Source organism: Choloepus didactylus, chromosome 10 (genome assembly GCF_015220235.1).
Source record: "Choloepus didactylus isolate mChoDid1 chromosome 10, mChoDid1.pri, whole genome shotgun sequence".
NCBI classification, from domain to species: domain Eukaryota; kingdom Metazoa; phylum Chordata; class Mammalia; order Pilosa; family Megalonychidae; genus Choloepus; species Choloepus didactylus.
In genome coordinates this window covers 65,071,008-65,083,330 of record NC_051316.1, presented here as the reverse complement: position 1 = coordinate 65,083,330, position 12,323 = coordinate 65,071,008, and the positions used below count along the sequence as shown (strand labels likewise).

Genomic DNA, 12,323 nt, shown 5'->3' with positions numbered 1-12,323 from the left:
GTGGGACCACACAGCCCTGGATAAGCTCAGCACGCAGCACCTGTACCACCCCACCCAAGTGGAGATTGTGCAGTCCAACGTGGTGTTCGACATCAGCAGCCTGATGCTCTATGGGACGCAGGCAGTGCCCGTGCGGCTAAAGATCCTGTTGGACCGTCTCTTCAGTGTCCTGAAGCAGGAGGAGGTGCTGCATATACTGCATGGCCTGGGCTGGACCTTGCGGGACTACGTTCGGGGATACATCCTTCAGGTAGGGGGACGACTTTGACTGCTGGTGTCTGGGCCAGCTCATGGAGGGGTTGGGCGAGAGCCCTCGGCAAACCTTGTCTTCTTCCTGCCCCTTGGAGAACCGGGGATGCACACCCTCCTCTGGTTAAGGTGGTCATTTGGCAAACTTTTGGGGGAATTTGGAAGGAGAGCTGTCCCTGTGGACTGGCATTTGGCCTCAGTGGTGTGTGTTAGAGGAAAATGTGGACAGTTTCCTAGTGTTATTTGTTTGCACCTTTTTGAATTCAACTCTCCTGAGAACACGGGCTTCTTGGCTTCTCCAAGACTTATTCTAGCCTTGCTAGAAGGGAGGGTGCTTTGAGGTGGGTGATGGGTGTGTGAAAATCTGAGATTATACTTCATCTGGGTTTATTAGGGCTTTTTCTCACCACTTAATTTGTAGGTATGGTGTTTTTCTTTGTTTTCTGTGTACCCTTATTATTTATTGTTTCATCATCCAAATCAAAGGAAGAAGTGTAACCCATATAAACTTCCTGGTTAATAACCAGTAAACCCTCACATCACAGCCCTCAGAGATCTGCATTCTGAAACATGCAGACGTAGTTATAGATTTGGCCTTCGCAGCACCTGTTCTTCCAGCCTTGAGCCCCTCCCTTGTATCAAGTGGCACTTCCAATCTGGTAAGAGCCTAAAGCCTTTCCCTGGGAGGCCCGCAGCATCCCTACGCCACCCCACCACCACCATCTCATTGTTTCACTGTTTTTCCTGCATGTCATAGATCATTTTGTAATGTGTACTTTGCCTCTGAAATGTTTTTATGGCCACCTATAATCCTATAAACCTTGATGGCTAACTGTCAAGAAAAGCATGTTGGGAAACCACTGTAACCAAAAATATTGCCCTGGATTATAAAGAAGTACCCAATCCCTCCAAAGGGTATTCGAATTTGAGAAGGTAGAATGAATCTGAAGCAATTTCTGAAATTTCTTATGGAAACTGTTTTTGTTTCCTGGCTGCCAAAGCAAGTACGATGCAATGAATTGGCTTAAACAATGAGAATTTACTGACTCATGGTTTTTGAGACTAAGAGAAGTCCAAAATCAAGGCACCATCAAGATGATGCTTTCTCCCAAAGATCATAAGTGTTCTGGGGCTGGCTGCCAGTAACCCTTGGTCCTTGGCTTTTCTGTCACCTGGAAATGCACATGGTGGCTTCTCTTGTCCTTTCCCTTCTCTTCCAGGTTCCGTTGACTTTCAGCTTTGGGCAACTCCATCTTGGCTATCTTTCTATCTTTCTGGATATCATTCTGCTTATAAAGGGCTCCAGTAATAGAAATTAAACCCATCCTAATTGGGGTGGGCCACACCTTAACCAAATTTACCTTCCCAAAAGGTCCTACTTACAGTGGGTTCACACGCCCACAGAAATGGATTAAGTTTAAAAAACATTTTTCTGGGGTACATAGCGCAAACTACCATAGAGATAGTACCAAGAAAATTGACAAAAACAACTGCTTTTGACTGTGCCAGCCCCATGTAGCACGTACTGGCTATATATAATCATATCCTAAGGTCTAACGCCTGTGTGAAATTGTGTGCAGGCAGGACCTTGGTCACCATTCAGTATGCGATGAGTGGGAGCCTCAGGACTCCCTCTACCTCTTTAACTTGGCATAAAACATGCAAATTCCTGCCATTCTCCTGTGTGGTACCTGAAACAAGTGTACTCTGTTAATAAAAGCAGGAAAGTAGTGGAAGAATGCTGAGTGGAAGTAGAGAAAGGTAGGAGAGGTGTGATAACGAATCTGCTCCCATGACTACTTAAGAGAATAATCATTTAGTGAGAAGTCAGTGTAGAAGGCACAGAAAATTTGGCCCCAGAAGATGAGATGATGATAATAATAGTAATGATTATGTATTATGTTTTGACTTGGCAGAGCACTTTCACAAGCATTATCTCATTTGCCTCAGGAGTGGGAAATTTCAGAGGGGTGAGTGGATAGATAAGTTCTGGGTAGTCAGGGGACATCAGGGGGCACAAGGTCCGGGAGGAAGGAGCCAGCGGGGAAAAAAAGGGAAGAACCAGTTTCACTGTTCCTGCTTATTCCAGTCCTGAGACACATACAGAGCCAGATCTTCAGCATTTCCGCAGTGTGATTATTTGTGTTCATTTTGAATGGATTTTACCTTAAACAAAAGAATAAACATGTGAATTTTGATTGGAACTGTTAGCTTGACCTAACAACACTCTTTGAAAGCCTGAAAGTATGATCCCCAATCCAGTACCATGTTTACTACCTCTTCTATGATGCCTAGTTCTATCATCAATGCTGTGTTTCAGTTCCACTTTTATAGTTTTGTCTAAGATACTTGGAGTATCTTAGTCTCTTTCTGTTGAAACAAATAGATATGTGCCTGACTATGATGATGTGCCTTCTTAACACACCAGCTCACTGCAGCCTTTTGATGGCCATGGAATTTGTGGAACCTGCTAATTGTTGTATGATATGGTCCTATTGTTTTGCTCTGACTGATGCCTGCTCTTTTTTTTCTATGTTAAGTTTTTCTCAACACTGTTCAACATGTCTCTAAGGCAAGTATAGAAAATGTACTCCTTTAAAGTATATCTGCTTTATATAAATTTCATAATATTTCTTTTTAGTATAAGGGCTCAGAATTTAAACATGCAAAATTGCAAGAAAAAAATAAGTATGAAAGGAAAAGCCAGAAAAACCACAAACTAAAATTATAAAGTCCCTTATTTGGGGGTGAAATAGTGCATATTAAGAACACTATTATTTATTGTCATACTTAGATTGTAATTAATTTTTGTTAATTTAACATAGATTTTTGACAGTGTCTCAAATTTTAAAATGTATAATGTGTTTCTACATTCAGAGTCTAGAATTGACATTTTGAGAAAATCATAGATGATTTTTACATTAGAGGAACTCTACATTTAGTTTCTGTCTTGTTTTATTGATAGAATTGATGTAATATGGATTTTATTTAAATGATGCTTTTTGTCATTCAGCATTTATCACCCACTTGTTCTTTGTGAAAACAGTTCTTGGTTTAGAAAAATAACAAGTTGAAGGGCATAAAACTGTTATCACTTACATAGTAGAGAAAATGCTCATAAAAAAGGAAACAAGAAAACTAGGTTATAGAAATAAACCCTTTTATTCTAAATCAATGTTATTTGATTATTGGTTATTTTAAAAATCATATGTAATAGTGATAAGGTATGCATGAATGACTTTGAATATAATTATATATAGCATTTTTGTAAAACTAGAATATAAAATGTGCATTTGAAGGTTGTGGAACCCTATAATGCACGATTAGTGTACCAGCCATTTTATCTGGCTAAAACTCAATTGTCTTGTAGCCCTCAAGGCATCAATTTTAGCATTATTGCTCTGAACAACAGTATATTGAATATTATGTCATTTAAAGGAGAATAATTATCAAGGCAAGTTAAGGTGGCTGTTAGTCTTACCACATATTGACCTGGTTAGCAGTTGGCTATAGATTGTGTTACTGGGCAAATGAAGATGTACTGTAGGTTGAACTGGTCAAGCCAGGATATTAATTTAACCGTCTCTGGGCCCAAATCTGCATCCCTTATGTATACACAGCTATTCCTGACTCTTAGAGATGGTTTTGAATGTGGAAGAAGAGCAGGTCTCTAACCTTATTTTGAATTTTTGGATATGGGTAGAAAAGGGAAGCAGGCCATTCATAACTCTCATTTGAAAGGTTATATGAGAAGGTTTTTAAAAGAAAAAGGGAGATGATAGTGATGCCACTGATTCATTTTTAAAGACTGGCAATTCAGACAAGGCTTCTCTGCTGATTTGACAAAAAGTTACTTTTCACTTACAAGATCATTTGTGTAATTCATAAGCTAGACAGCTGGGTGTGAAATGATAGCGTCACTTGGACTAGAATCATATGAGAATCAGGTAATATTTTAAAAATAAAGAACACAATATTCTCCTGTGGACTTATTAAAATACTCATTTGGAAGTACAGAAAATGTCAGGTAAACCTTAAGCGTTAACCCTCAAAATGGTAATAGGGAATTACATCCTAAAATCTAATTATAAGAGAGCTTAAGATGTTTTTTCTGCTGTTAATTCTTATTTCAAGTTGGTATCTCATGGTAACTTTATTGAAAACAAATTAAGGCAACATCCCAACCTTTTCCCATTTTCCGTCTGTCTTTGACTTAGGAATTAAGAATATAGGTAATTGTTATTATTGAATTTAATAATTTAAAAATCAAGTTTTTGCACTGTCTCTTTTTAATTTGAACCTGTAATTGGCTTGCCTGGACTCATACCTTAAGCCTGTCTGTGGAAATCTCCCCCTTTGCAAATGGATCCTGCCAGAATTCAGGGAGTCATATCAAACACTCTGAATCATTAGCTCAGGTATCAGCAGCTTTGCTGGAGGAAGAGTAGTGATACACATTCCAAGTCACCTGTGTCTTGAGACAGTCCAATTTACTAGACCAATCAACACTTTAGAGGAGCCCTTCCCAAAGTATTCTTAGGCCTTGGTGTTTGGGAGACCTCACTTTACATTTGGAAGGCTCTATGTACCTGCTGCTCCTCACCTGCTGCTCCTCGAGAGCTTTATGATACCCATTTGCAAGAGAAAGAAGCTGAGCAGTAAAGGGCTGGTGGGAACAGGTGAGTATCTTCTGTTAACCTCTCCCACTTCACAGCCTGCTCCTGTCAGGCTTTCCAGAGGTCTTCAGTTATTGAACACACAGGCTCTTCTCCAGCTCAGGACCTTTGCAGGTGAGACTACTTCTACCCTACTTCATTCTATGTGTGGGCAATTTCTTGCCCATCAGGTGACAGCTAAAGTCCCAATTTCCCACAGAGTCCTTTAGCCAATCTAAGTATTTTCTGGTATGGCTCTGTCTGAGGATTCTGTTTCCTATGAGCTCCTTATCACTATTTAAAATCATTCATTTAAGTCAACTGTTAATGTTTTCCTGGCTTCCTCCCTAGGGAACTCAGCAAACTCTGGACACTCAATAAATATTCACTAAATTAATGGATAAATAAACCTGCTTAACTTGGTACAGTCTCATGTTTCACCGTGGAGCTCATGGCATGTCCAATACGTCAATTGGTCAAAAGGTCCTTGGTCTTTCTTCAGTATTCCCAAAAACTAATTGCTGTAACAGCATCTGGGCTATCGAAGGCAGTAAGAAGAGAATCAAAGGTCCCTGCACCCCCTAGCTAGTGGTCTATGTAGAAAAAGTGTTTTGTGGTATCCATATGGTAGAAACACTTGTATTTAAAAAGTCCTTTGTGGGGCAAGTTCACATATGTTAGCTCTTTGAATCTTATACCATCCTCATGTAGATAGTGTTATGGAATTAATGTTTGGAGTAGTTGAGGCTTAAAGAGGTTAAGTGACTTTCCCATGATCCACTGAACCAGTTAATTGGCACAATTAATGCACCGTAAGCTTCCTGAGAATAGGAACTATATATCCTCTTGTCTAGCCACTTTAAAGTTTCCGGTTCCCAGCACCCAGCATGGCATATAACAGGCTTACTAAATATTGGATGGAAGGAAGGTTTGTCTATTTTTTTAAAAAAACAAACATCCCCCCTTCCTTATCCCCATCCCCCAGTAACTTCTAATCTACTTTTTGCTATTTCTAGTCATTTCTTATAAGTGATATCATACAATATTTGTCCTTGTGAGCCTTGCTTATTTCACTGAGCATGGTGTTTTCAAGATTCTTCCAAGAGGCATCATCTCTTATAACTTCATTCTCTCTTATGGCCAAATAATATTCCATTGTGTGTATGTACCAAATTTTGTTTTTGCATTCATTTGTTGATGGGCACTTGGGTTATTTCCACCTTTTAGCTATCGTGAATAATGCTAATTTAAACATTGGTCTACAGGTATCTGTTTGAGACCCTTTTTTCCCTTTCTCTGGGTGTATATCTAGAAGTGGAGTTGGTGGATCATATGGTAATTCTATATTTAACTTTTTGAGGATCTTCCATATTGCTTTCCACAGTGGCTACAGCATTTTACATTTCAAGGAGGAAGTTTTTAACTCTGATTTGAACTCAGATCCCTGGCTTTATGGGAAACTCTTTGTTTTTTGAGTTTTTGAAGACTACCATGGCTCTCTTTTCAGAATGTAATATGTGATATTGGCATTGTTTGGGGAAGAGAGAAGGCATGAGGGTCCTGACTAGCCTAAGATCCCTCTTGTGTTCAGTGGCAGATAATTTGCATGTCTAAACTTAGGCAAAACTAGGTGAAATTGGTTCTTCTTTTGTGCTCCTTTTCTTGGATATCTCCTTTGACTCCTTTTTCTCTCAACTTTCAAAGAGCCAGATTTATTCTCTGGTGCTGATATTTATCATGAACACTTCAGTGTACATTCAGTTCTTAGACTTGGCTTTCTGAGGAATACATGTCTTTTGTACTTGAGTGTAAAAAAAAGGTTTTGTATATAATTAATTAGATTTCAACCGTATCATATGGAGGGGTAGAGCAGAGATGAAGTAGCTCTTTTCTAGTTTGATAAAAGCAGATGAAGTTAGACGGTGTCCCTAATGGGGAATGGGTAAAGGAGCACTGGATATCAAGTTAGAGGATTGTTCAAGTCTCCTTTCTGCCACTGATCATCTATGTAAGGATGGAAAACTTTACCTTTCTGAGTTATAGTTTCTTAATTTTTAAAATTGAGATAATCCTTTTCACCCCACTTGCCTTTCACAGTGGCTAAAAAGATGAAATAATGTACATGAAAGCATTTTTTAAACTCTTAATAAGTGTTTTTTTTTTTTTCTTTCACTTTTCTCTTTGCATTTATAGAAGGAAAATAGAGGGTACTGAACTTTTTTTTCCACAGATGTCAAATACTTAGAAAAATATAGTAATAATTTTAGGCTTTGGTCAATATCAGTACAGTAAATGCTTATTGATTTGGCAAGTAACCCTGACATACTAGTAGCCCAATGCAATAGGGGTTTATGTCCCGTTGTCAACAAGATCAGTCAGCATTCCTTGGTTGGTGGATATTTCCTCTCACAGGTGATTTAGGGGAGGTAATTTGTGGCCTTAGCCTTTCTCTTGGATCTCAGATTCCTCATCTACACTGGTAGCTGGAAGAGAGAGGGTGTGTGAGGCTTTCCTGGGCCAAGCTTTGAAGTGGAATATGTCACTGATCAGAAGTTAAACCTCAGCCATGTGGCTGAGGGGAGCCAGGACACGTAGTCCCCAGCGGGTGGCCACTCCCAGCAGTCCTCAGCACCACGGTAGATGAGTGTAGGTCTCTGCCACCCTCGGGTTTGCTGGAATAGCCATAATTTTGCATTTGACTAGGAAAGCTTAGTGCAGCAGGGGTATGTGGTTACAGCAGGTTCATGGGTTTGAGTCCTGGCTTTGGTTCTTGCTAGATAGGTGAAATTAGATGCATATCTTTACTTATGCTTGGGATTCCTCATCTTTAAAACAGATACTCATACAGGTAATAGTACCTCATAGGTTTATTGTGGAGATAAAATAAGATGATGCAAATAAAATATTTAGCAGTGCCACTTGGTAAGTAGATGATGACGCTTAATATAAGGAAGGGTTAATTTAACATCTGATTGATGTTAACTAGGACTATATTATGTGAGTGTGGGTGTGGGTGTGCATGTTTTTGGTTTTAAGTACTGACTTATTCCATAAATGACACATCAGTTGTACCACCTTTGCATTCCTCCATTTCATCAGCTCCCCCAATCCCTTTCCAAGCCCCTGACACATAATCAAGTACTTGATGAATTTGTCAAAATGATTATAGTAGCTAGGCTTTCACCACATTGCATAAAATAAAACCTATTTTTAAAAGAGGCAACTATTTTAATGGGTATTTTCTAATCTTACAGATTTTTTGTAAAAGTCTGAGCAGAAAATAAGTGGATCTAGGTATAAACTCATTCAAGTTGTCCTTAAAATAGCAAATTTTATTGATCAGTTACTCTGTGCTAGGTATCCAAGAGCTCAGCTCTGAGAAAGCTGACACTGAACGAACCATAAAGAAAACAATGGGAGTTATATAATCAAAAATACGAGAGTGTACAGATGACCCATGGAATAGCATTGACACAGAGGAGACACATGACCACTAATGTGTTTTTTGTGATCATTTGACCCAAACTAAAGATTGGATTATCAGCACCCTGACGTAAAGTGGCATGTGTCCTTTCATCATGCCTACAATATGTAAAATTTTTCGGGAGAAAAAATTGCTTGGGTGAATGGTCATGATCCTCCTGTCATTGCCAGGAATATTCAAAAGCTAGATGGTTCAGGACACTGGACTGAATTTATAGTGTCAGTTTCCAGAGTGCTTGGACTATTCTACAAACATTATCTCGGCAATCCTCCTAACCTCCCCATTAGAGAGGTGGTTTTTAAAATTAATGTGGTTGAAGGCCTCAGGTGAGGTTAAAGTTGTAAGTGGAATACAGGGATTTGAAATCTCTTTCTGAAGCTCCATCTATTTGGACAACAATGAACATAAACACTATATATCTAAGGACATTGTTTGATGTCTTTTGTTCATAGTTAAAATTAAAATATCTGTTCCTTTACCCTGCAAAATTGAAATGTCTAGCTCACTAATTCCAGGAAGGAATGCAGGGACTGATGGACTAGGATTTGTGCGCTGGACGTGAGAGGGTTTTTGCACGCTCCTTGAGGAGTAGAAATAGGCCCACAACTCGCTGGCCAGTCGCTGTTTTATTAGAACCAGTTCACATTTACCTGACATTGATATTCTCTGTGGTCGCACTGATTAAACATTATGGTCTCCAAAATAGACCCACCGCCTTCTTAATGAAATCAGAATGCAAAAGTCCTGAGCTTTGGACTCAGACTTTATTCTATCACCAGTTAGCTCTCTAGCCTTGCCGGTTTGGTTTCTATGAGCTTCATTTTCCTGGTGGTCTCTTTTAAATGGAGTTTTGAGGATAAAGGGAAGTGATTTATTAATGTGTGCGATACACAGTGAAACTCAGTAAATGTTAATTCCTTAAGTAGAGCAAACTCCCAGTCTCCCCACCCCTAAAGTTTCCAAAGCACAGATGCTTTATGATTCATTTTGATAGAGCCACTGTATCCTTTTCTGCTGTTTCCCAGTTTGCCAGAATAGTCGGGTGGAGTATGATAGTGACCTGCACAGGAACTGAACTATTATGACTTTAACAAAAATTCACGGAATGTTCTCAAGGCCCAGCCCTAGTCTACCATTTCTTTTGAGTGAACTATGTTTCAAGAATTACATGAGATCATGAAGGGCTGTGAAAAGTAGAAAGTGAGATGAGGATATTCATGGGATTCTGGTAACTTTTGCTAAATTCTTACAGGTGAAACAAACATAAGGAAAGACAAATTGATTTGGTTCACAGATGGTAACCATATACATAATTCCAACAGCAGTTGGAAAATAGAATATGGGCCAATATATTTGCTAGTGGAATCAACATGACCACTGACAAAGAGAATTATTCTAGAAGACTGTTAAAAGAGGAGATTCTTAAAAAAGAAGAGTTATTTCTCAATAGAAAGTATGGGACATGCATTTTCCATACAGGAAGAATGCTGTGTTGGAAAGAGGTGTGAACAGGCTGTGGTGGGGGGTTGAATTTGAATTAGGTGAGCAGCACTGAGCTGTGGTTTTGGTGAGTGTGGCTAGGCAGTCCCAAGCCTGTTCATCAGAAGCTCCCCTTGATTCATATCGCCACCTCTTTCTAAGGAGAGCAGCTAATGATTTTCATGGCTCCCAGGCTTGGCGTTTGTTGCTAATAAAAAACCTCAGGCTTAAAAAAGGCAGGTAAGCAGCTACTGAATTCATGAAGAATTGTTTCAGAAACCCACTTTTTTTTTTTTTTAATCATCATTTTATTGAGATATATTCACATACCACGCAGTCATACAAAACAAATTGTACTTTCGATTGTTTACAGTACCATTACATAGTTGTACATTCATCACCTAAATCAATCCCTGACACCTTCATTAGCACACACACAAAAATAACAAGAATAATAATTAGAGTGAAAAAGAGCAATTGAAGTAAAAAAGAACACTGGGTACCTTTGTCTGTTTGTTTCCTTCCCCTACTTTTCTACACATCCATCCATAAACTAGACAAAGTGGAGTTTGGTCCTTATGGCTTTCCCAATCCCATTGTCACCCCTCATAAGCTACATTTTTATACAACTGTCTTCGAGATTCATGGGTTCTGGGTTGTAGTTTGATAGTTTCAGGTATCCACCACCAGCTACCCCAATTCTTTAGAACCTAAAAAGGGTTGTCTAAAGTGTGCGTAAGAGTGCCCACCAGAGTGACCTCTCGGCTCCTTTTGGAATCTCTCTGCCACTGAAGCTTATTTCATTTCCTTTCACATCCCCCTTTTGGTCAAGAAGATGTTCTCCGTCCCACGATGCCGGGTCTACATTCCTCCCCGGGAGTCATATTCCACGTTGCCAGGGAGATTCACTCCCCTGGGTGTCTGATCCCACGTAGGGGGGAGGGCAGTGATTTCACCTTTCAAGTTGGCTTAGCCAGAGAGAGAGGGCCACATCTGAGCAACAAAGAGGCATTCAGGAGGAGACTCTTAGGCGTAAATATAGGGAGGCCTAGCCTCTCCTTTGCAGCAACCGTCTTCCCAAGGGTAAAACTTACGGTAGAGGGCTCAACCCATCAAACCACCAGTCCCCTATGTCTGTGGTCATATTAGCAACCATGGAGGTGGGGTAGGCGAATACCCCTGCATTCTCCACAGGCTCCTCAAGGGGGCACTACATCTTTTTTTTTTTCCTTGTTTTTCTTTTTTTTTTTTTTTTTAACTTTCCCTTCTTTTTTAAATCAACTATATGAAAAAAAAAGTTAAAAAGAAAACAAACATACAATAAAAGAACATTTCAAAGAGACCATAACAAGGGAGTAAGAAAAAGACAACTAACCTAAGATAACTGCTTAACTTCCAACATGTTCCTACTTTACCCCAAGAAAGTTACATAATATAGCAACATTTCTGTGAACTTGTTCCTACTATATCCATCAGAAATTAACAGACCATAGTCATTCCTGGGCATCCCCAGAACATTAAATAGCTTATCTGTTCTTCTTGGATTATTGTTCCCCCTTCCTTAATTGCTCTCTACTGCTAGTTCCCCTACATTCTACATTATAAACCATTTGTTTTACATTTTTCAAAGTTCACATTAGTGGTAGCATATAATATTTCTCTTTTTGTGCCTGGCTTATTTCGCTCAGCATTATGTCTTCAAGGTTCATCCATGTTGTCATATGTTTCACCAGATTGTTCCTTCTTACTGCCGCGTAGTATTCCATCGTGTGTATATACCACATTTTATTTATCCACTCATCTGTTGAAGGGCATTTGGGTTGTTTCTATCTCTTGGCAATTGTGAATAATGCTGCTGTGAACATTGGCGTGCAGATATCTGTTCGTGTCACTGCTTTCCGATCTTCCGGGTATATACCAAGAAGTGCAATCGCTGGATCGAATGGTAGCTCTATATCTAGTTTTCTAAGGAACTGCCAGACTGACTTCCAGAGTGGCTGAACCATTATACAGTCCCACCAACAATGAATAAGAGTTCCAATTTCTCCACATCCCCTCCAGCATTTGTAGTTTCCTGTTTGTTTAATGGCAGCCATTCTAACCGGTGTTAGATGGTATCTCATTGTGGTCTTAATTTGCATCTCTCTAATAGCTAGTGAAGCTGAACATTTTTTCATGTGTTTCTTGGCCATTTGTATTTCCTCTTCAGAGAACTGTCTTTTCATATCTTTTGCCCATTTTATAATTGGGCTGTCTGTACTATTGTCATTGAGTTGTAGGATTTCTTTGTATATGCAAGATATCAGTCTTTTGTCAGATACATGGTTTCCAAAAATTTTTTCCCATTGAGTTGGCTGCCTCTTTACCTTTTTGAGAAATTCCTTTGAGGTGCAGAAATTTCTAAGCTTGAGGAGTTCCCATTTATCTATTTTCTCTTTTGTTGCTTGTGCTTTGGG

At 39.3% G+C, this 12,323-nt stretch overlaps 1 protein-coding gene across 3 annotated transcripts in view; it reads left to right on the top strand.

Moving 5' to 3' along the window:
* BNC2 (basonuclin 2) overlaps nucleotides 1–12,323 on the top strand; it is a 314,550-nt gene that overhangs the window by 198,647 nt on the left and 103,580 nt on the right. For all 3 annotated transcript variants that reach the window (XM_037797011.1, XM_037797010.1, XM_037797009.1), the window contains one exon: nucleotides 15–250. In XM_037797011.1, coding sequence (XP_037652939.1) covers nucleotides 15–250 — 236 coding nt within the window. The remainder of the gene's footprint in view (nucleotides 1–14; nucleotides 251–12,323) is intronic.